The sequence below is a fragment of the Marmota monax genome, unplaced genomic scaffold, assembly GCF_021218885.2.
Source record: "Marmota monax isolate L192 unplaced genomic scaffold, Marmota_monax_Labrador192_F-V1.1 WCK01_AAM20220418_F8-fsc00115, whole genome shotgun sequence".
Lineage (NCBI taxonomy): Eukaryota > Metazoa > Chordata > Mammalia > Rodentia > Sciuridae > Marmota > Marmota monax.
The window spans coordinates 3,021,356-3,047,020 of record NW_026694419.1 but is presented as its reverse complement, the minus strand read 5'-3'; the positions used below and the strand labels follow the sequence as shown (position 1 = coordinate 3,047,020).

Below are 25,665 nucleotides of genomic sequence, written 5' to 3'. Positions count from 1 at the left end.
AGGCCAAATAAAATTTGGTTCTCTGTCTTACTAGGTCCAACTTCTACTCAAGGAAGGCTTCTGAGTAACTGTACAGGTTCAAGGGTATCTATTTTTAGTCATTTCCCAGAGAACACTTCATATGTTGAAAGTACCTTTATTCCTAGGATTTTAAAATCATTGCAATCTGCTCTTACTGTTACCATATACATAATTTTGACCACTGGAAAAGCTTTTTTTTACATAAATAAACTTTCCTTTGGATAAAGTGAACCATTCAAGGTAGCAAGACTCAATTATATTTAAGTATTTTGTGTGTTTATGATTTGGTTTTCTCCGAGACTCAGTTGTTAACAATGATAATATGTTTTAAATGCAGCTCCTCAAATCTAGTATTGTATTCATGTGTAATATAGAGTTACTATTTTAAAATACATCAAAATATTCTGAAAGTTTGTGTAATCAAGATAATCAATAAAATATCTGGACATCTCTGTACTTGATATCTTATGTAACACAGGAAAAGATCCATGTAACTGAGTATTCTCTCCATCCTACAATGGTGGTTGATATGTTACTTAAAGGACTATAATCTACTCTGGAAGGCATTTACTAGTCCTTTTCCTACTTGATCTGAAGTTTATTGGTTCCATATTTGGAGGACAGAGATTGATGATAAGCATCCTTCTAAATTCTCCACACCAGAACTCCAGTCATCACCTGCCCCTCACCTCATCCTTCTAAAGAAACTGCCTAGAACAGCCACACTGCCACAAACCACCTTCCACCATAAGTCATATGATAACTGGGCCAGGGAGCAGAGCCCACACCTAACCTCCTGTGAGCTACAGACTGTATGGACTGAATAGGGCAGGGGGTTAAAAGATTCAGACTAGTATGCTATAGTTAGCTTCTGGTTCAGTTAGTGGCAGTTACTTCAGCCAAAAAGTCACATCGACTTAAATACTGACAAAGACTTCTTTGAGACAAGGGGAAAGCTGCAAGCACAGGAAGCCTGTTCCCAAAGAAGGAATCAAGCCTAAGCAGTTAGAGGTAACAAGGAGAGAAGACCATGTGGGGAACAGGGCAGGGTTGAGGAGGAACTGGTTTCCTCAGTTTCTAGAAGTTATCCTAATTTCTAACCCATTTCCAATAAAGCAGGACTGCCTTGATTGGGGCCTGGACTTGCTTCCTTTCCTCTCTGTGGATCACAATTTTTTTTTTTTTTTTTAAATCTGTGCAACCCAGTCTCCATTTAAGATGAACTAACTTAGATAGTTTTCTGTTCCATGCAACCAGATCTTCACTAGAACACGCATTATGGCAGAAACTATCAAATTCTGGTGACAGAAGGCAAGGGATGGCCAAACCCAGATAAACAGTCCACAGGACATACACTGAATTCTACAGTATCAATGGACTGAGGAAATAAGTGAATAAGGTAAGTACAAATTTTAAAAATTCACAGCTAATTGTAGTCACTGATCTTATCAGCAGACAGCTGGGTTCTCAGTCCCATTAACCAGCACAAACCAACTAAATGTTCTTCAGTGGTAATATGTAAGAAAGAGAAAGGAAGCAATTTGATTAAGGTTTATTTGTGAAAATCACTGAACTGAATTTGATTTGAGCAATTTGAGCAATTCTCTGTGTGCATTGTATTTCACAGTAAAAGGATTTTTAGATGTACCCATTAAACAAAATAAATCAATTAATAGAGATAGGGTTATAGTTGAGGATTCTCTGCCTTTGAGATAGCCATTTCAGTAGGAAGAACAAGGAGCACACACCAGCTTAAATTCCATCCAATTATCTGGTCTTCTCTACAATCCAAATTTAGATGAAATTCTTTTTTTTTTTTTGGTAGATAGTCTGTAATCCAGGGGACAGCAGCTCTCATTTGGGCTTCTCTTTGGAAAGTTAACAAAAGCTTCAACTGCTTCAACTTAAAATTTCATCCAAGGTTAAATATAATGTGGAAACCTTCAAAAGCAAAATACCAGGGTGCTGCTAGACCAGAATCATCTCATAGGCTGTAAGGATCAGTTAGCATCTATAGCAAACTTTCCCACCTTCATTTGTAAACATCAAATATATTATCAAAGTAGAAATATAAAGCTGTGTTTCTCAAAACACACTGAGAAGAAGAAAAAAAGTCACAGGGCATCCTGATTCTCACTAAATACTTCCTAATCTCAAATTTACTCCTACTGTGAAAAGGTTATTTCTTTTTTTTTTTTTTTGGTGGTGCTGGGGATTGAACCCAGGCCTTGTACATGCAAGGCAAGCACTCTACCAGCTGAGCTATATCCCCAGCCCCCAAAAGGTAATTTTTTAAAAATAGCTAAACTGATTTTAAATTTTTTTCTGATTTCTTTTCATCTTAATAACTAGCGGTGGAGGGGCAGATGGTGGGGTGGGGGAAGGATACAGTAAGTGGAGAAAGACAAGGAAGAGGATGTGCGGCTTTCAGCCAGGCAGGCTTGTAAGAGCCGTCTGCACATGATTATGCCATTTTGCCCCCAACAATGTCTTCATGTAGACAATGGAAGAGTTACTTCTAAGCAATGCCTAGAGAAACCATCTCAAACTATCACTCCTCTGGGGAAGCACAGGAGAGAGTGCCAGTTTCAGATCTAGGGTGTCCTGGGATCAAATCCGGACCATCAGTCACTCACACTTGCTTGCCAACCCTGCGGAAATCAATCTCCCCATGGGGCAGTTTCCTCCCAACTGCAGTATGAAAGCAATCCCACAATTACTTCAGAAGCTCAATCCATAGCTTTTCATGGCATAAACTCTTTAACCATTATTATAATGGATGATTTGAGTTGAAACACAAATCAGCATCTACTTCGTGCTAAATGTTCTCTCTCAAAGTTTTCAAATTTCATAGTTATTTCATTCATTAGCTTTGACCCTACAGTCCAGAACAGTACTCAATACACAGCACTCAATAAATACTTCTAAATGAAAGAATCGAGGAATAAACAATTTTGTTAACTAAAATTGGGAAGTAGAGGTATGAAAGGTATAAAAGTTATTATAGTGTTTCAAAGTCTAATCAAAGGGTATTCTCTTTCTAAAAAGAGACATTTCTTTTTCACTAAGGGGTAGAAATTTTCAGCAAAAGCGACTTATCTTGAATGATTTTAACAAAACAAAAAATATCTAATCGTATACATGAAGAAACATTTTAAAAGAAGCAATTCCCTTTGAAAATGAGGGTAAAATGACTTAGCACTTCCTCTTAAATGTATCAAAAATAAGCAACATGCTACTAAATAAATACAGTTATACTATTTGTAACAATGAAATTATGTTTAACAGTAGCACTGATGAACTGTTCTTTTAAAATTTATCTTGAAATTGTAAAAGCATGAGCCAATACTTACATGTATGTATAAAGAGTAAGCAAAGAGGAGAGTAGTGGAAATGCATAGAGCACCTGGGGGAAAGCTGGCTGTCCCCAGAAGTTCCCCAGGACAGTTCTCATTATCTTGTCCTACCTGACCCTTAGCAGCCCTGCTGGGCCCTCATTCTCAAAGCATAAACAGATATTCATATCATCATTCCTTCTCTCTTACTCACTTCCCCTACCCCCTCCATCTCCCTCTACCTCCTTCTCTTTCCTCTCCATCTCCCTCATTTTCCCTCTCTCTCTTTCTCCTCTCCTCTTTTCCCCTAATCAAAGTACGACAAATATCTAAACTTTAAGAGATAATTAGATGACTCTGTACGAGTCAACTACAGTTTTAATTTAATACCTTCAAGTTGGCAAAACTAGGTACATTTCTCCTTCTGTATTTGTAATTACATTTAAGAGTGAAATCACTGGCCTAAATTTTCCAGAAATACAGATTTGGAATAGTCAACTGGATTAACCAAGCAGTTGCCCAAAGGAGCCTCCTGCATCTATCCCTGGTGGTAAGGGGCCTTGCTGCTGAAATTGGAGCACTCAATTTTACAGTCTAGCTCCCTCTCCTTGAACAGTTCCCGTGGCTAGTATTTGCCTCTGTGACCCACATGATCTTAAAGATGTAGTTTTTCTTCATACATCTAAACACACTCCATCAGAATAAGTGACTGGTGCACATCTGTAATCCCACCTACTTGGGATTATAGGAGGATTCCAAGGCCAGCCTGGGAATTTAGCAAGACCCTGTCTCAAAAAATTAAAAGGACTTGGGGTGTGGTTTAGCAGTAAAGTGCCCCTGAATTCAACTCCCAGTACCACCAAAATGTGGCGGCGGGTTACCCAACCTTTGGTCTGTTAAGAATTAATTACAAAGATTTGTCAGTATCTTATGTCTCTCATTCCAAGTATTAATCAAAAGATTTACTTAACATCCACATATTGATACACAGTATAGTCATTAAAAACAAGACTAGATACCTATATCCATCTACTTGATATTTCTAAAGATGTAGAAAAATAATAGTGATAAGTACAGATGAAACATATCATTTCTCTAGAGCCCTTGCATGTTCTTATAGTTTACATCTATATCACATCTAACATTCTTTAATCAAATACTTACAGAGTCTTCCATTCTTAAATACATCCCAAGTCCCCTTCTCCTTACCCCACTTGACTCAAAAATTTTAAACTCTATTTTAATAACTGCCTTGTCTGTTTTATAGTTATAACCTTAGGATCTGCCCACAGCAGGCACCCTCAAGTTAGCAGAATGAATTATATAACTGAATGCTTACTCAGTGGCCTACAATATTTAGGCCATTTTTTAAAATATGGTGCTAGGGATTGAACCCAGGGCCTTGTGCATGCAAGGCAAGCACTCTCCCAACTGAGCTACAGCCCCAGCCCCTAGGCCATTTTTTTACTGAACTCCAAAGATATAAAATCACCTCCTATTACTGGTGACTTGATTTTTAATTTTTTTTTTTTTTTTTTTTTTTGTATTGAGGGTTGAATCCAGGGATGCTTTACCACTGAGCTACGCCCCCCCCACCCTTTCTATTTTTTTATTTTGAGACTAAGTTGCTTAGAGTCTCACTAAATTGCTGAAGTAAGGCTCAAACATGCAATCCTCCTGCCTCAGCCTCCTGGGTCAATGAGATTACAGGCGTGTGCCACTGCACCTAGCTAGTGACTTGATTTTTTTAACACATAATTTTTTGCTTTAAAGAGTTCAACATTTAGAGTCTGTACATCCCTATGACTGATTCACTTCTAGGACTGCGTGTCATCAAACTCTGAGCTATTAAGTATCCATTTGCTTACTTAAGAAGGCATATTATAGCTAGATCACAATAGTGATGCTTGAGAAGACAATTTGCTGTAACAGGAACAGAAATGGAAACTACTATATTATCCTTCCTGCTGACACTCTAAAGATCTCCCTCCACTTTTGTTTACTTCCCACACCTGACTGATTATCAGAGTCTGCCTGGGAGAGAAGAAAGGTTTGCTCAATATCACAAGTACTCCTATAAGGCATGACCTGAGCTAATGTCTTTTAAATGCACTTTCTGTTTTAGACTAATACACTTTTTCCTTTGCAAATCATGAAATTGTTTTGGTGCATAAAGAATATAACTGGGGTAATAAAATGGCAAAAACTGTAAGCTAGTAATACAAGTATTAAAAAGTGTGAAGTAATGGTAAAAAAATTCTTATGTTTATTTTAACAAACACACAAAAAAAGTAGAGTTGCTCATATAAGACAGAGGACTTAACACGAGGCAGTACATATGCAGTCTATTATAATTACATAATGGAACCCAGGTGACGGAGAATTCCAACATCCTTACAAAAGCACCAAAGAACCAAAAGCATCAAAAACAAACAAACAAAGTCAGACATTAAAAGGGAGGAATTCTGCATGCCATGGTAAGACTGCTTCTTTAAAAAAAAAAAAATTAAAAAAGAAACTTCAAAACCATTTCCATATCCCTTGAACCACAGTGTCAAATTCTTCTTTTAATTTATCCATTACTCATGGTATACGAAACCCTCCCTTTAAAATTAGAAATGCACTAGAGGAAAAAGATATTGCAAATGCAAGAAAATTATGTAGTGGACAAACATGACCATTCAACGTGGCTTAATCATCTCATCTTAGCACACTTGTCTTACATGATTGCTAGACTGCAGTGATGGTTCAAACTCTCCTTACCTAAAGGAATGTGAAAAAGCTTGCAATCTGTAAGAAGCCAGAGTAAGCATTAAAAAAGAAAGGAAGTACTGATAAATCTAGAACAATTAAATAACCTACTTTAAAAAAGTCATATGATGTTTTACCTGGGCCCTAAAATGCTACAACACCATTCAATCAGCGTAAAAAGGAGAGCATCTAATAAACGTATGTATATATATAAAACACACACATATGTGTAAAAGGGGTCAAGAAAACTATGCTTATTACATTAAGCTTAGATTTACGATACTCCAAATACAATGAGCCAGGAACTTAGTTATTTTGATACAAAGTATATAATACCTTAACTGACCAAACCTATTCAACTAACAAAATTCTGGTTGTAAAATCTACTTTCTCCACAAACAAGATACACAAAGTCATGCAATCTGAGCTTTTTTTTTTTTTTTAATCACAAATTTTGCATGCCAACAGAAAGCACAGCTGATATAAACCATGTTTGTCATCTTCAGCACTACTCTAATCCACATGGGTAGAGGGAGGCACAAAAGCACTATGAAGTGGTTTTATCAAAATGACAAGAAAAATATCTGCAAACTAATCTCAAATACAAATGCAAAATAAAAAGCAACAGCTCAAAAATCAAGATTTGGGCCTAAGCATGAATGTAGGTATAGCTTACGAGTTAGTACACATCATTGCGCAAATCAGCCTGTTGCAATCACACCATGGGCACATTCAGAACGTAAAGCTGGGTCTCAATCCAAGCGTGCATGTCAATGTTCTTGTACTCATCCCCAGAAAGGCACCAGGCTCTACCCACAATCACAAATTTGCAACCACCAGGGACATACTTACCACCCTGTAAAATGAAGGAGGACTAAAAAACACAAAAGTTTGCAACCAGAATTTCTCAACAACTTTTAACAGATTCATAAGGTGATCATTTTGAAGTCAGAATGTTATGCAAACATTTTAGGTCCTGGCTGGACAGAGCACCCTCCCTCACTCCATCAGAGGAGAGAATTCAGCATCATCTTGAGCCAAAGTTGGGAAACAAAAGCAATCACAAGAACATTTCAATCTGCCTGAGCTACTTAGTGAGCAAGGAAAAATGCAGACATACTTTACATCTTCCAGCTTTCTGGTGATGACTGAGCCAACAGATGACAATGCAGCAGAAGCCTTCTGTCCAGCCTGAGACAGGGTTTCAGACGTCTTCTTATATCTATGTCCAATTATTAAAAAAAAAAAAAAAGTCAGTTAATCTTTTCTAACATTATTTCAAGGCAGTGGTCACCATCTACTGAAGGACTCTCAAATATCTTTTTTTTAATAGTATCTTTTTTATTTTTTTAGTTGTAATATGAACACAATGCCTTTATTTATTTTTATGTGATGCTGAGGATCGAGTCTAGTGCTTCACATGTGCTAGGCAACCACTCTACAACTGAGTCACAACTCCAGCCCCTCAAAATAAAATATCTTTAAGAACTTCTAAAATCCTTCCTAATTCCAGGGCAGCAACAATTACATCACAGTCTGAGCCATCATTTCAGGCAGTTTCCTGCAGCACCCTCATCCAGACAGAAAGGCAGAGGCTTATTACAGAAGGCCCACAGAATCCAAGGGAAGTGTTTCAAATAGTAGCAAAATGAAAATGAGCCAGAGTCTGAACAAAATTACGCCTTTTCTTCCTTCCTTTTCCACATAAGTCAAACAAAGCAAAAATGAAATCAAATTGTTCAAATGCCTTTTACACCATTATCTCACGTAGTTAAAAGCAAATAAAACCAGGCTCAAAAGCAAAAGTAGGTCAGGTTCAGTAGAGCCCTTGTATATTTTATTATCTAAACAATTTTATGAGCATACTTTTTTTTTAATTTTTCCCATCTGTACAGCTACCAAGTAAGGACTTGTTGAACCCTCAACAGAGTATGTAAAAGATGCAATACTTAAAATGACTCTAGGGTGATATTGTACCAGAAAGGTGTTAAGTTACCACCCCTTCTCTTCCCAGCCACCTAAGATTAGAGAAACAAACAACAAAAAGAGTAGGGTACCTACCACAAAGGTTAAGATCCCCACTGTGGAAATGAAAGCTCAGGCATTTTTTTTTAATATTTTTTTTAGTTGTAGATGGATACAATATCTTTATTTTTATTTATTTTTATGTGGTGCTGAGAATCGAACCCAGGGCCTCACGAATGTGAAAAAAGAGCTCTACCACTAAGCTACAAGCCCAGCCCCTCAGGCATTTTTTGTTACCCCATCATGATCAAATACCAGGAACAAATATTGTTCATGATAATGCAGTCAAAGACTAGTTTCCCTTGTGTTTTCCCACTGCCAATTAATATGAATGGAAATGGACCAAGAGTGGGCAAGTACCATCAGGTCAAAAGCAGCTGGCCTCACTGATGATGGCTAAGCTGTAAACAACTCCTAAGCTCACCTGGTCAGCAGTTGCAGAGATACAAAAGATAAGACAACAGTTTAAATCCCTTGCTAGAAGTTTGCTCCTCCTTGTGACAAGAAAGAAAACTGCACTATGATAATGCTATATCAGAACTTGTGTGATCAAAGACACATCTCAAAGAACTGGTCTCTGCTATGAGCACATAGAAGAGACTGACCCGAGAATCTTATGATACATACAAGCAGATTAAAAAATAAAAAGGACTGGCTGTATAGTTGTCCAGACTTGAATTTGAGTCCTGACCCAACATTTTGAGAAGTGTGTGACCTCAAAACTTCACTTATCTGGGCCTATTTCCTTATCTAGGGTTGTCTTACCAATACTCTAGTGACTTATTCTGAGGACTAAACGACACTATATATATATATATATATATATATATATATATATATATATTTGGAAAGTCAATATACAGTAGTCCCCTCCCTAAACTGATGGCAATACATATTCCAAGACCATCAGTGTATGCATAAAACCACAGATCTCACAAGCTCTGTATATACTGTTTTCTCTAATGTGGCTTCTAAGTGACTTGGTAGCATATTCAACATGAATACACTGGACAAAGGGGATGATTTGTGTTCCAAGCAGGATAGCATGAGTTTTTTGGGGTTTTTTTGTTTGTTTGTTTTTTTAATGATTTCTGGAAGTTCCTAATGGAGGGAAAATATTTTTCCTCTCATGTTTTTAATTGGTGCATTATAGTTGTACATGATGATGGTATTTGCTGTTACATATTCATATATGCATACAACACACAATATAACAGTATAATTTGGCCAATATCACTCCCCAGCACTTCCCTCTTCCTTCCCCAACTCCCTCAGTTCCTTTCTTCTACTGATCTTCCCTTTGATTTTCATGAGATCCTCCCCCTCTTTTTCCTATCTAGCTTCCACATGATAGAAAACATATGACCCTTAACTTTCTGAGTTTGACTTATTTTGCTTAACATAATAGTCTCTAGCTATACCCATTTTCCTGCAAATAACATAATTTCTTTTTTATGACTAAATAAAACTCTTCTTTATTCATTCATTGATGGACACCTTGGCTGGTTCCATAGTTTGGCTATGTGAATTGTGCTGCTATAAACATGAGTATGCATATATCATTGTAGTGTGAAGACTTTTAATTCTTTAGGACAAATACCAAGAAGTGATATAACTGGACCATATGGTGGTTCCATGCCTAGTCTTTTGAAGAATCTCCACACTGATTTCCATAGCAGTTGTACTAATTTATAATCTCACCAACAGTGTAAAAGTGTTCCTTTTTCTCCACATCCTCCCCAGCATTTATTATTATTTGTATTCTTGATGACTGTCATCTGACTGATGTGAGATGAAAACTCAGTATAGTTTTGATGTGCCTTTCCCTTATTGCTAATGATGAACATTTTTTCATATATTTATTGGCCATTTGTATTCTTTTTTGGAGAAGTGTCTGTTTAATTCATTTGCCCTTTTATTAGTGAGGTTATTTTGCTTATTAAAGTTTTTTCTATGCTTTATATATTCTAGATATTAATCCTATCAGAAGAGTAGCTAGCAAAGATTTTCTCCTATTCAGTAAGTTATCTCTTACATCTAATTGTTTCCTTTGCTAGAGATTTTATCATGCTACTCAGAAGGGCATGCAATTTAAAACTTATTAATTATTTATTTCTAAAATTTTTTCATTTAATATTCTCAGAGTATAGTTGACTATAAGAAACTGAAACCTCAGGAAACAACTATGGTAAAGGAGGACTATTGTATAGCTTTCTTGAATTTGAATTTTGTTTTTTTCAACTTGCATATGAGGCTGGTTTTATTTCTATTCCCTAAAACAGTTAGAAAACCAAAGTTATAATAGAGAAATGGAAAGAAAGTACTCTGTGTGATTTAAATAAAAGCTATCCAAGTGTCCTCATCCCCTTTCTCTTCCCTTCCTCAAAGGAAAGGTACAGAAATGTCCTTCATGTTGTCTAGAAAAATGTATTGAGGGAACATACGCAGACGTTGCCGTCACATCTTGCCACCCTTTGGCAATGTTCTGTTTTAGTTCCTGTAGTGAATTGATTCCAAGTTTCCGCTTGATCTCTGCTAGATGCTTCTCTTTTGCTGCTAACACCTGAGACAGAGTCTGGATTTCTTCTTCTACCTATGAGGAAGAGATTTGGGGGAGGAATATGGCAAAAGTTATTCAGTAAGTCAAAATTATTAGAGCAAAACTCTACTCAAAATTCCAGAGTGATTTAAAAATTGATTCATTTACCTGTCTTTTTAAAACATCATGTTGTTATACAAACAGGCTACATGCAGGTTCTCTCTACAGAGCTGTTCTTTTCTCTCTGCAGGTAATTGTTCAAATTCCTATTGAGCTGTATCTGCTTTCTCCTCTCTCCCTGTAGTTCTTTACTTAGTTATCGCATGGTGGTTGAGAGCTGAAAACTCTTTCCAACAGATAATGCTCAATTCACTCCATACCTATTCTGCAACCTGCCAGATAAAATAATTCTACACTATTTGAATGCCCACAAAATCTTCTATTTGTGTACAAAATCAAAATAACTCTCATTCCCCACTAAAACATGTACCACCAACCCACACCAGAATTCAACCTTCTTGTGTATTTCATGAGTTCATACTGGGTGTATCATTTTTCGTGACTGCCAAAGAAACTGCCATAATAAACCGCACTGCCTCCCACCGGGGCCTGTGGAGATCCTTTGTGGGTCAGGGACCCAAGACCATTCACCCATCGAGGGGCCGTGAACCAGTGATATGACTGGTGGGAAAGAGGTACTTAACTAATCATTCTATCATCCAGAAGCTCAGTTTGAGAAATTGAGATAACAATGAAAGGAGAAGCTGAAAAGACTTGGAGGAAGAAGCTGCAGAAGCTAAAACTGTAAGCAGGTGCTACAAAGAAAAGAAAGAGTAGGAGAAAAGACTAAACCAAGAAATCAGAAAAAGGGTAGGCTCACACAGGGAAACACACCATATGGGAGAGAATTTGTTTTTTTGTCCTAGAAAATTGAAAAATTAGGTCCCTAAGGTATGCTTCTTACTATTCTAGACCTTTACAGAAATGCTTCCCTTAGCTTGCTGCAAAACCATACTCTCAGCCCTCACCAGCACACTTCTATGACCTCAAAGACAATACAACCTTTAACAACAACATACATAACTAAGTCAACTGTTTGCGCTGCTAATTAAATCTTAAGAGAACATGAAATTAAAAAACATAGTACTCAACAATGGAGAGAAGCATATATCAAACATGATGTGGACACCAAAAATAGAATACTCTAACCACTCGGCTCTTAAATGGCTTAATTGGAAGGTATGTCAAGAACAGACGATCTTCTATGCCTGTAGGAGATAGCTCAAGTATTGTACCAGTTTTGAAAGATATATTTTAAGATTAATGCTGATGAAGTAGAATGTAAAAATGTAGCAGAAGGGGAGTAAATATGGTTCAAAATTGAGTAAATTGAATGATTTGCCCAAAGTCATCCAACAAGTAACACAGGAACCACAAATTCAACCTAGGTTTCCAGACTCCACTTCTCCATGATTTCAGAATGAGTGACTTAGTTTAAGCTCTGAAAGTACTTACAAATCTTTGCAATTAAACCCAGGGGCCTCATCGTGCACTCTTACCTTTCCAATACCTCTCTTTCCCCCAAACTCCAAATCCCCGGGTACTTCACATAGACCTATATGGTAAGCTTCCTACCCCTCACTTTTCTGAGGTACCAATTTCCCCTAATGAAACTTAGAAAAAAAAAAAATACCACTGTGAACCTTCCTAACAATGCACAACCCAGTGCATTCCCTGCTTTTGTTGGTTAGCATGTGGTAAAATACAGCCCAACATTGCTACCATTCCTTAATTCCACACACACACAATGACTTTAAAAGCATTAGAGAACATCATTAAGAATCTCTAGTGCAAATCAAAAATAACAAGTGAAAAAGGCATTACAAGGTTCTATTAATGGAGACTGTGGTACTTGGCATTAAGAACAGACATGTGAGGACTAGGGATATAGCCCAGTCAGACACTGCCTGCCTAGCTTGTGAGAGGCTATGGGTTCAACACCTAGTACTGAAAAAGAGGGAAGGGAAGGAGAGGAAGAGCAGGCCTGTTGACCAGTGGAATAAAATTAAGCAAACTAGTTTTCAATAAAAGTGGCCAAGATAACTAGTGGGGAAAAAAATAGGTTTGTTTGTTTTTGTTTTTTGTTTTTTGTTTTGGTTTGTTTTTTATCCCCAATAAATATGACTTGGACAACTCAATTTCCAATTTCTTGGATAAAAGAATAAAATTGAGCACTTAACTCAGTTCATATACAAAAATTAACTCAAAATGGATCAGAAACCTAAATATAAAAACTAAGCCATATAACTCTCAAAATAAAACACCGAGGCAAATCTTTAAAACCTTGATTTAGGCAATGGTTTCTTAGATATCACTCATAAAGCACAAGCAACAAGGAAAAAATTAAATTAGACATCATCAAAATTAAAAACTGCTGTACTCCAAAATACATTATCATGAAATTAAAATGACAACTGACAAGTCAGGTGTAATCTGACTTGTAGGTCTGTAATCCCAGTGACTAGGGAGTTTAAAGTAGGAAGACTACAAGTTTAAGGCCAGCCTCAACAACTTGGCAAGATCCTGTCTCAAAAAGTATATTGTTGAGGGGCTGGGGTTATGGCTCAGTAGTAGAATGCTCACCTAGCATGCATGAGGCACTGGGTTCAATCCTCAGCACCACATAAAAATAAAATAAAGATATTGTTTCCACCTAAAACTAAAAAATAAATATTTAAAAAAAAGTATATTGTTGGGCTGGGTTGTGGCTCAGCGGTAGGGCACTTGCCTAGCACACGTGAGGCACTGGGTTCAATCCTCAGCACCACATAAAAATAAATAAATAAAACAAAGGTATTGTGTCCAGCTACAACTAAAAAACTTTTTAAAAATTACATGGTTATATTGTGTACATGTACAAATATGTAACAATAAATCCCATCAATATGTACAACTACAATGCACCAATAAAATATGTAGAGGGAAAAAAAAGATCCTGTCTCAAATTAAAAATACAAAAAGGGCTGGGGATGTAGGTCAGTGGTAGAACACCTCTGGGCTCAACCCCTGTACCAAAAAAGAAAAGAAAAACTGACAGAATGGGCAAATTAAGTGCCTGGGAGTTAAATGTTATATATTACAATATGTCTGGTCTAGTATCCAAAATATATAAAGAAACTTACAGCTGAATAATAAAGACAAATAACCAGATTTAAGTGGGAAAGAGACTTAAGTAGACATTTCTTGCAAGAAGAAAAGATGATCAACATCAACAGAAATAACACTTTACATCCAGTAGGACTGCTATAACCAAAAAGACAGGCATAAACCAGTGTTGGCAAGGACAAAGAGAAACTGCAACCTTAGTTACTGTTGGTGGAAGATAAAACGATGCAGTTTGGCAGCAAAGCAGTTGGATGGTTCCTCAAAAATTAAAAAAAAAAAAAAAAAAAGCTACCATATGTCCTGGCAGTTCTACTCCTAGGTATTTAACTAAGAGAACTGAAAACATATATCCCCAGAAAAACCCATATACAAGTGTTCACAGCAGTATTACTCTTAACAGTCCCAAGTGAAAACAACTAAATGTCCATCAACTGATGAATGGAAAGACAAACTGTGACCATGTAATGGAATACTGTTCAGCCATTAAAAGTCCTGGTATGTGTCACATGAGTGAACTTTGAAAACATTATACAAAGTAAAAGAAGCAATCATAAATGACCATGTGTTACATGATTTCATTTACATGCAACATTCAGAATAGGCAAATCTATGGGGAAAGAGATAATCACCAGGGGCTGGGGAGGGAGAATTGGGACTGACTGTTAAGGGGAACAGGTTTCTTTGTGAGATGATGAAAATGTTCTGGTATTGGCAGTGATGGCTGTACAACCTAGTGAATGAACATAGGCAAACCCCAAATTGTACACTTTAAAAGGTTGAATTTGATAGTATTTAAGTTATAGCTCAAAGTAAGAATAGAGTTGGAGAATATTATGCTAAGTGAAATAAGCCAATCTCAAAAAAATCAGAGACCAAATATTTTCTCTGATAAGTAGATGCTAATCCATATGGGGGTAGGGGCACATGGGATAAGTGGAAGAAGTTTGGATGGTGCATAGGGGAGGTCGGGAGGAGACAAAGGGGTAGGAAAGACGGTGGAATGATGGGCATTACTGCTCTAGGTACATGTATGATTGCACAAATGATGTGACTCTACTTCATGCACAACCCAAAGAAGTGAAAACTTGCTCCATTTGAGTACAATGAATCAAAGAGCTTCCTACTGTCGTGTATAACTGATGGGAATTGATAGATAGATAGATAGATAGATAGATAGATAGATAGATAGATAGATTAAAATAAATAAAGATCTGGGCACAGTGGCCCATGCCTGTAATCCCAACAGCTCAGGAGGCTGAGACAGGAGGATCACAAGTTCAAAGCCAGCCCCAGCAACTTCGTTTGGTGCTAAGCAAATCAGTGAGACCCTGCCTTTAAATAAAATACAAAATAGAGCTGGGGATGTGGCTCAGTGGTTGTGTGCTCCTGAGTTCAATCCCTGGGTCGCCCCTCCCAAAAAAAAAGAATACAGAAAAATAAAAGGGTTTTAAAAAAATATATCTATCGAAGTTTCTGCAACTATTTCAACCAGTTTTTTTCCAAATTGAAAATTATCCTTACTTAGAAGTGTAAATGATTTTTGTTGTATCTAATTATTATTATGACACAACCAAGAGGTAACAGTCATTGTATTCTGTCATGTCTCACAGACTTTGGGGAAGGTTTGGATAAACTTCTAAAAAAAGCATGAATCCTATACAAACAAAACAGGATGTGCCCAGGCATCAGAGTTCATAAAGGCTGAACTCTGAATATAGGCCTAAAGGCGGCTACCCTTCATTGTGTATGGCCACCTTGATCTTCACAACCTTGGATTAGGCTTCTGTCATATGATACTAAAGCACAAGAAACCACATGGGAAAAATAAATAAAGTTGACTTTATCAAAATTAAAAACTTCTTTGTTTCAAAGTGTGCAATCAAGTATAGCTCAGTGGTACAGTGCTTGTCCGGCATATATAAAGTGCTGGGTTCAATCCCAGGGGAAAAAAAAAAAAAACCTTAGGTAATCCATAGAGTGGGGAAGATATTTACAAATCATAGACCCGATAACTTCATTTACTAAACAAAGTTTTATAATCTATTTCAAGACCTAGACCTGTATTTCCTCTCCCATTCATCATGATAACATCTGCTATTAAAATTAATAAAAATAATACACTGAGAGCTCAGTTGAGCTGTAGACATTAGGTGCCATTAATTATTTTTATTTTGATATAATACTGAGAGCTGGAAAGGATCTGGAAAAAATGATTGTTCATACACCATGAGAAACATTAGGAAGAGTATTTTGGCTATGTTGGTGTACATGGGAATATAAATAATTCTACTTCAAGGACTTTCTCTTAAAGAAATAATTAAAGAAGTGTATAAAGATCTATGTGAAAGTATTTTTATCAATTATTCATAATAGCAAAAAAAACCCAGAATGTTTATAAATGACAATATGCCCATCAACTAAAAATGAGCTTACAGAAATCAAAAATAAGATTGTGAAAGATTATTTATTGGTATGAAAAAATGTTTTGAAATTTAAATAAGTGGGGAAAAGCTACAGATGTATATTCTAATGTTTTCTTAGAAGAGATTTCTAAAACAGGTTACAGCAATATATACCAAGAAAGTCAAGAAACTTAATCTAAAAACTTGACACTGTCGTTCATTACAATCTTCTTCATTTTTTAATGTTTCTATAGTAAACATAACTTGTAGAAAAACTGGAAAGAAAATAACAACTTAGGTAATCCTTTTTGTCTTTTTTAAAGTAACATTAGTCACATAATAATACTCATAATAATCCTCACCCTCCTCATAAGGCCTACGTCAATCTCCCTTACCCATTCTATCCCAGCCTTATTCATAAAACATTCTGGAAAGAAATGGATAGTACAAACAGCCAGACAAAGAAGGAAACTGGGCTTTGAAAGATAATATAAACCAACTAGACCTAATTGACATACATAGAACTCTCCCCCACAAAACCATAGAATCCACATTCTTCTCAGTTACAAAAGGGAACATTCTCCAGGCAACAGCATAAGTCTTGATAACATTTAAGCTGTATGAGCGCCTTCTCTAAATAATGAAATGAAATTAGAAATCAAAAACCAAAGGAAAATTGGAAAATTCACAATTATGAAAAGTAACACACTGTTCAACCACCAGTAAGTTGAAGAAGAAATACAAAGGGAATTACAAAATATTTTGAGATGAATGAAAACAAAACCACAAGATACTAAAGCAGATGGATTGTAATGAAAAAAGTGTCCATGGGAGATATACACTTATCAATACCTATATTAAAAAAAAGAATAAAGATGTCAAATCAATACCATAAATTCACGACTTAAAGAGAAAAAAACAGTAAGCTAAATGCAAAGCTAACAGGAGGAAGAGAATAATAAAGACTAAAAAAAATGTAAAATAGAAAACAATGATGAATAAAGTTGAAGCTGATTCTTTAAAAAGATCAGCATGATTGAAAAAAATTAGCTAGACAGAAGAAGAAAGAGAAGATACAAAAAATCTAAGTCAGAATGAAAGTGGGGCCATTATTAATCCTGCAGAAACAAATATTATAAAAGAATACTATGAACAATTATATGCAAAGTAGATAACCTAGATTAAATGGACAAATTCTTCAAAATAGAGAAATAATCAAAACCAATGCCAAAAGAAATAGAATAACTGATCAGACCTATAACAAAAAAACAGATTGAATCAGGGATGGGGTTGTGGCTCAGTGGTAGCACACTTGCCTAGCATGTGTGAGGCACTGTGTTCGAGTCTCAGCACTGCATATAAATAAATAATAAGGGTCCAACAACAACTAAAAAATAATTAAAAAACAAGAGATTGGATCAGTAATCAAAAACTTCTACTAAATATTTAAAAAATCAACACCAATTAAGGGGTCGGGGGATCTAGAAATACTTCCTAACTCAGAATAAGGGGCCAGCATTACCCTGATATCAACACCAGACAAAAATATCCCAGGAAAAGAAAACTACAACCAACATCTCTTATAAATATGGATGCAAGAGAATGTTCAACAAAATACTACCAAACCAAAACTAGCCACACATTAAAAAGACTACACAACATGACCAAATGGAACTTCTCTTAGGAACACAAGGATGATTCAACATATGAAAAAAAATCAATCATTGTAATATACCACATTAATAGAATGAAGGGAAAAACAAAATCATGATTATCTCATTAGGTACAAAAAAAACCAAAAAACATGAGAAAACCCAAAACTCTTCTATGACCAAATAAAAAACACCAAAACAAACTCTTAGGAACACAAGGATGGAAAGAGGAAACTTCCTCAACATGGAAAAGTATACTTACGAAAAACTGATGGCTAGTATTATACTAGATGTTGAAATACTAAGATTATCCCAAGATCAAGATCAACACTCTACTTGACATTTTAGACAGAGCAATTATGCAAGAAAAATAAATAAAAGTTGCGTAAACTAAAAAGAGAAAAACTACCTTTATTCACAGATGACATGATTTTATATACAGAAAATCCTAAAGAACCCACCAAAAAAAAAATCTATTAATGCTCACAAACAAATTCAGCAAAGTGTCAGGATATCAGATCAACATTAAAATTTGATTGTATTTCTATACAATGGCAATGAACAACCTAAAAAGGAAACTTAAAAAATAATTCTAGGACCGAGGATAGAACTCAGCAGTAGAATGCTTGCCTCACATACATAAAGTTCTAGGGGTTGATCCCCAGAACCGTCTCCAAAAAAATTATATTTATGACTGCACACAAAAGAATAAAATTTTAAAAGAATAAAACAATAAAATGTTAACAGTAAAAGGATCAAATACATAAAAAAATTTAAAAGGAATAAACATAACTAAGGAAGTGTAAGTTGTACACAGAAAACTAAAAAACACTGCTAAATGAAATTAAAGATAAATGGTAAGACATTCTATGTTGATGGACTAAAGACTTAATATTGTTAAGGTAGCAATATACGCCGGGTATGGTGGCACATGCCTATAATCCCAGTGGCTAGGGAGGCTGAAACAGGAAGATCACGAGTTCAAAGCCAGCCTCAGCAACAGCAAGGCACTAAGCAACTTACTAAGCAACCTACCCCCCTACAAAAAAGATAGCAATATTCACCAACTCAATCTAAAGATTCAATGCCAGCCCTATCAAAATTCCAATGGTATTTTTTTGTGGTGGAAAAGCAGCTTCTACTGGGAGCAGTGGTGAGTACCTGTAATTCCAGTGACTCTTGATGAAGGAGGATCCTGGGTTCAAAGCCACCCTCAACAATTTAGCAAGGCCATTAAGCAACTTAGTGAGACTCTGTCTCAAAAAAATAAAATAAAAAAAGCTGGGGATATGGCTCAGTGATTAAGCACCTCTGGGTTCAATCCCTGGTACCAAAAAAGAAGAAGAAGAAGAAGAAGAGCAGCAGATTCTGAAGTCCATTTGTAATTCCAAGGGACCTGAATTACATTTTTTAAAAGAAGAAAAGGTCAAGGATTCATACTTTGAGATTTCAAAACTTACTACAAAGCTATAGTAATCAAAAGAGCATAAAATTATTCTAAGAAGAAACATCTAGAGGAATGTAACAGAATTGACAGCTCAGAAATAAATTCATATATGGTTAACTGATTTTTGACAAAGATGCCAACAGCATTTACTGGAAAAGAATAGTCTGAGAAAACTAAACATCCACATGCAAAAAAATGAACTTGGAACCTGACCACAAACCACAGAGATTAACTCAAAATAAACAAAGGGCTTTAAATGTAAAAGCTAACACCATAAAAATATTAAAAGAAAACACAGGGGCAAATCTTTATGATCTGAGATTTGGAAATGAATTTTTATATATAACACCAAAACCACAAGCAACTAGAGAGGAAAAAAACTGGAATTCATCAAAAATTAACTTTTACATATCAAGAGATACTATCAAGAAAGTAAAAAGACAACCTACAAGACGGAAGAAAACATTTGACCACTGTGTATTTGATAAGGGTCTAGCATCCAGAATACATACACACACACACACACACACACACTCTCTCTCTCTCTCTCTCTCTCTCTCTCTCTCACACACACACACACACACACACACACACTTACATATCCACAACAGACAACCAACCCAATTATTTAAATGGGCAAAGGACTTAAATAGACATTTCTCCAACAGAGATAAATGGCCAATGAGCACATGAATAGATATCACTAGTCATTAAAGAAATTCAAATCAAAACCACAATGAAATACCACTTCACATCCACTAGGATGGCTATTAATGAAGGAAACAGAGACTAACATGTTACCAAGGAAGTGAACAAATGGCTTGGTGATAATATAAAATGGTGTCACTGCTGTGGAAGTTTGGTGGTTCTCCAAAAATGTTAAAGGTGGAATCACCACATGACAAAGCAATTCCACTTCCAGGCATAACAAATATCTGTACATAAATGTTAAAAGCTCACTATTCACAATAATCAAAAGATAGAAACTACCCAAATGTCCATCGATAAATGAATGAAAAAACAAAATATGCTAGGTACATGCAATGGAATATTATTCAGCCATAAAAATGAAGTACTGACACATACTACAACATGAATAAACCTTGAAAACATTATGTTAAGCAGAAGAAACCAGATGTCACATATTGCATGATTCCATTTACATGAAATATCCAAAAAGCAGTTAAATCCATACAGGCACAAGCAGATCAGCTATTTCCAGGGGCTGAAAGAGTAACTGCTTAATGAGTATGAACGACTCCTTGGGAGCAAGAGAAAATGTTTGGAACTTGAAAGAAGTAATAGTGCACAACAGTGTGAATGCACTAAACGCTACTGAATTGTACACTTTTAAAACAGTTCTTTTTTTTCCAGTAGAAAAAATGAATGGAACCCAGAGATGCTCTACCACTAAATCACATCTCCAGTCCTTCTTATTGTTTTATTTTGAATCAGGGTTTTGCTAAGTTGACCAGTCTGACTTCAAACTTGCAATCCTCCTGCCTCAGCCTCCCAAGTCACTATGGATTTTTACAGGTGCACCACAATGCCCAGAAAAACAGTTAATTTTATGTTATGTGAGTTTTATAGAAGAAAGGAAGTTAGGAAAGAAGGAAGTTGGAATTTTGAAGTCAGGCAGAAAGCTGAAGGAAGGAAAGGAGGGAGGGAGGAATGGAGTTGGAGAGCAGAAGGTTCAGAGGTGCCAGTACCCACAACACAGGCAAGGACAGGGCAGTCACTGGTGTGGCTGAAGAACACAAGTATCAGTCTCAGCAATGTCCCTTAGGAGACTTGCTGGTATTGTTCCCACCCATTTCCTCCTCCACACACTACATCTCAGACCCACTTGACCTATACGTTTTATTATATAAAAACAAACTGGAATCATCCCCTTCAATCTCCTCTCCTGAAGCAAGACCTAATTTAAGCAATAAACACAAGGTGCTTTCTCTTCCCTGAAACTAACTGTAAACCAGTCCCACATGCTTTAGAGAAACAAGGAAATTGCATATTAAGTGCAAAACACCAGCTTATAAAAGGAATGGTTCTCCTTCACCTTTGCAAGTTCTCTTCTCAGCTCTTCTTGCTCCTCTTCTGAGAGGGTCTCTGTGGCACTGAGCGTGGCTGCAACATCTTCTCCTTCCTCGGGTACTGTGGGTGTCCTCAGCAGACCTTGGGGATAAAAAAAAGAAAGAGAAAAGTCTGGCAATTATGAAAGGTCAGTAGAATTCTCCTTTGGGTTGCTCCGCTAAACCGGCCAGAATAAAGTCAATTAGGTTAGATCCACACATCACCTCTCTGTACCTTCAAATGACCTGGCTCTCCCAGTAAAAGACAAGAGTAAAGTCTGGGCTAACCACTAAAACCAACAACTTAGACTCTGCCAGAATATGAATTTAGAAAATACAAGCTTCTGCTAGCTTCTGCTCACATTCTCAGTCACCATACAGCTTGGACAGAGCAGAAGAGAGGCTGAGAATGGGATCTGCACAGGATAAGATGCTACATTAGCAAATCAGCATAAACGATATGAAAGATTTTAGCCCCTGGAAGAAGACTGTACACATCGTTAGCTTCCTGTGATGATCAAACCCAACATTCAGAAACCTCAGGGATGGGGAGGTAGCTCAGTGGTAGAGCACTTGCCTAGGATGTGTGAGGTCCTGGGTTCCATCCCCAGAACCACCCAAAGAAAAGAAAAACAGTGAAGAATCAACCATGGGATGAACTTAAAGCCCTGAAGAAATTCTATTCCTTCCATTTCGTTCCTTATAGCTCAGGGTTAGAGTACTCTTGAGTTCAATCCTCAGTACAAGGGATCCAGATACTCTTTAAAAAGCATACATACAAATACACGCACACACACACAAAAACACAGACTTTTCACATTATTTAAAGCCAAATCAGTTGCACCCATTCCCCTGGAACAGAGCCCACTAGATGAGCTCTGTATCTGGATCATGGCCAGGAAGGCAGCTGCCCCTCTGCTCTCCCCTGTCTTCTTGCTCAATTCTCATCCAAAGGCGAAGATGAGGCCAGCAAGATCCTAAACCTTAAGTGCAAAATGGAAGTGAGCACCAAAAAACTCAATACAAATAATATTGTAATGCAGTTTTAAAATCAAAATTAATTCAAAAAAATCCATGACAAACAAAATACCCAAATTTAAATAGGATCCGTACTGCTGATTTTCTCCTCTTGCCTCGGGCTCCCAAATGGCTCTACATGGACAGCACTGTTACTGACCATGACTTTAAAATTTTAATATTCTGTCCATCAGAGATTTTGTTTGCATTAAGTTTGATGTTTTAAAAACACTGTATTAACATATCTGATTGCTGAGTTTTGGGCACCCACTTAAACATCTCCACCTGAAGCAAGCACTCACGGGCCTCCTGCTTACCCAGACTATGGTCCACCCACCCGTTCCCATGTTGCAGATTTGAGATTTCATGGTTTTCTGTAGCAGCAATTTTTTTTTTTTTTTGCATGGAGGACCAGAGGAAGCTTCCCTCTGTTTCTATTCTCCCTTTTCTGCCAGTGAGTGTCATAGCCGCTGCATTTTTCCCCTACCACCTTCCACTCCCATGTCTGAGAAGGGATTGTTCAGTCCTATCATCATGTGGCACCTGCCCAAAGCAAGATGCCAGGCAGCAGATGAAGGACTTAACAGGCAGGCAGGCAGTCAGGCAGAGAGGAAAAAGAGCTATAATGTTGAAAAAGCTGCCTTCATCACGGCAAACATGAGAAAAGTAAAGGAGCCAATGTGACAATGTGTATGAACATTGCATACACATTACAGAGGGACCTGATAGTCTCTGTTGTATAATAACTGTTTAGTAATAAGAGTCACCAAGGTGAAGTACCCAAATAGTGCCTACCTGGAAGGTGTTTACAGAATTGTTAATACAAATAAAACAATTCCAAAACCACAAATTGGACTGACAAATAGAATATGAATAAGCTCTCAAATGCACACACGGTACTTCAAATGTATGATCAGCCAGTAGAAGAGCTCAATGAATAATGGCTTCTGTACATTTCCTCTAAAATATCCTGAATGGACTACTTAACTAACATTTCCATTATAGAAGTCAGATCATGTTACTCTCCACTTGAAATCTTCCAGCAGTTTCTTATTGTTTTAGCCTAGCCCCTTAGGTCAGCACCCAGGCCTTTACCAGATGCCATCTCCTGCTTCCTGGCATTGACACCTCTTACAACAATGCCAGCCAAACCAAACTGTGAAGAGGCACTGTGCCCTGTACTGTCAGAAACCACTTCCGAGATCTGTGTGCACTTGGAAATTCACCCTCCACGTCAGACTGTGTGACAAAGGGAGTATGAGATTGAGGATAGGAGGCAAACACACAAGGAGCCATCAGATATGGCAGTACAGAAAGAACTAACAGAACTGCCTATAAACAATACTTTTATTATTTTTTTTTAGTATATGTGCAGCCAAAACAAACACTAAACATTATTTTAATGCTCTACTCAGAGCTCCCAAGTTCTCAACTACAACAGGAGCCCAAAACAAAATAAGAAAAAATTCAGGTGCTAAGCCATGTCTTAAAACAGAAAAAAACTCTCCCATGCTTTTGAATAAACAATACTTTTCAAATCAACTTCAAGGGGTAAATATATTATCTAGCTGCTAATGATGTTTTATATGTACTGCCCAATTCAGGAAGACTGTAAAGGGATTCAGATATAGGTTGAGCACTTCTAATCTGGAAAACAAAACTTGATGCTCAAAAAGCTACTGAATTTTAAAGCATGCATGATTTTAGATTTTCAAATTAGGGATGCACAATTGGTGAAGTCTATGCAACCCAAAATCCTAAAAACTCCAAAATCTGAAATACTCTGGCCCCAAGAATTTCAAATAAGGAATACCCATATTTACCTATGTATTATTTAAATATTCCATTAGGCTACCAAGGAAAACAAAGAAGTGGTATTATTCATATTTGGTTCAGGACCACCTAGATAACATGGAAACATATTTGGCATCTAAGAAGCTGGTAATGGCCAGGTGTGGTGGCAGACACTTGAAATCCTGACTATTTGGGAGACTGAGGTAGAAGGACTGCAAGTTAGAGGCCAGCCTGGGAAACTTAGGAAGACCCTGTCTCAAAAATAAAAAGGTCTGGGATGTAGCACAATGGTAGAGTATCCCTGCGTTCAGTTCCCAGTACCAGGAGGAAAAAAGAGATGAGAAATGATGTGTTCTGCTTTTCCCACAGGAGCCTGTAGGTGGCAGCAAATCATCAATATTTTTGAAGGTTTGTTTTTAGATAATCAGCTGGAAAAAGAAAATGAAAATAAAGAACATTAAAAAAAAAAAAAAAACCAGAATGGTAGATCCCAAATAACCAAAATAACCAGCAAAATGTGCCTCAGGAGTGTTACTAACCATAACCATACATACCAACACACGTGCATCCTATTTATATCCAAATCTGAGCTAAAGAGTCCAAAAACATTCATTTACCTGCAACGTTTCTGTAAGGTGGGGAAAACTACCACCATTTACAGATGAGGAAACAAAAGTTCACAGGGGAGAAGTAACTTTCCCAAGCTCACACACCTGAATGAGTGGTGGAGTTAGGGTTTTGAACACAGTCTGATTTGAAAACAGATGTTTCAATTCACTGATGTGAAAACACATAAGACACAAGTAGGAAGCTGGCAGCCAGGCTTGGAAGATATCTGGAAGCAATAATAATAAAACTAAAAACATAAAAGACTCTGGCAACTAGATCAAAACCAGTCTTCATCACTTCCAACTCTATGGTTTTCAAATTTGCCTCATGTATTTTCTCAATATTAGCTTGCTTCCTATGTGCTCAGTAATACCTCAATATCTAAGATGGAAGAAGAATCTAGCTTACAAGCCAATTTCACATTCAACATGAGAGGTGAGAAATGAGGATATTTTAAAGTATTGCTTAAAACTATAAATAATCCAAAAATAAACTTACTTATTAATTTTAATGTTTCTTCTCAGAATCTGATGGAAAGCTGTTTTTAAATGATGGGGCAGGGAGGGGACTGGGGATGTAGCTTAGTGGTAAGAGTGCTTGCCTAGTATTCAAGAAGCCCTGGGTTAAATCCGCAGTACCCCCTCCTTCCCCCCCCAAAAAAAAGATGAAGGGGGTAATTAACGTTAGTATAATATTTATTGAAGTTTAATACACCAGCTACTCTGAGGGGACATTTTTACATGGGCAAAGATTCTTTGCTTGACCAAACTTCAGTCAGACCTTTGAACTCTTCCTAGGCTCATCTGTGCACTTTCTTGTAAAATCTAGTTTTAGCAAAA

At 36.8% G+C, this 25,665-nt stretch overlaps 1 protein-coding gene across 11 annotated transcripts in view; it reads right to left on the bottom strand.

The window, feature by feature from the left end:
• Window positions 1-25,665, bottom strand: part of Tpd52 (tumor protein D52) — a 107,687-nt gene that overhangs the window by 7,756 nt on the left and 74,266 nt on the right. For 7 of the 11 annotated variants that reach the window (XM_058570711.1, XM_058570713.1, XM_058570712.1 and 4 more), the window contains 4 exons: window positions 21,394-21,509; window positions 10,577-10,725; window positions 7,228-7,329; window positions 6,120-6,146 (listed from right to left, as the gene is read on the bottom strand). In XM_058570711.1, coding sequence (XP_058426694.1) covers window positions 6,120-6,146; window positions 7,228-7,329; window positions 10,577-10,725; window positions 21,394-21,509 — 394 coding nt within the window. The remainder of the gene's footprint in view (window positions 1-6,119; window positions 6,147-7,227; window positions 7,330-10,576; window positions 10,726-21,393; window positions 21,510-25,665) is intronic. The other 4 variants (XM_046468227.2, XM_046468228.2, XM_046468223.2 and 1 more) reach the window with 1 other exon arrangement.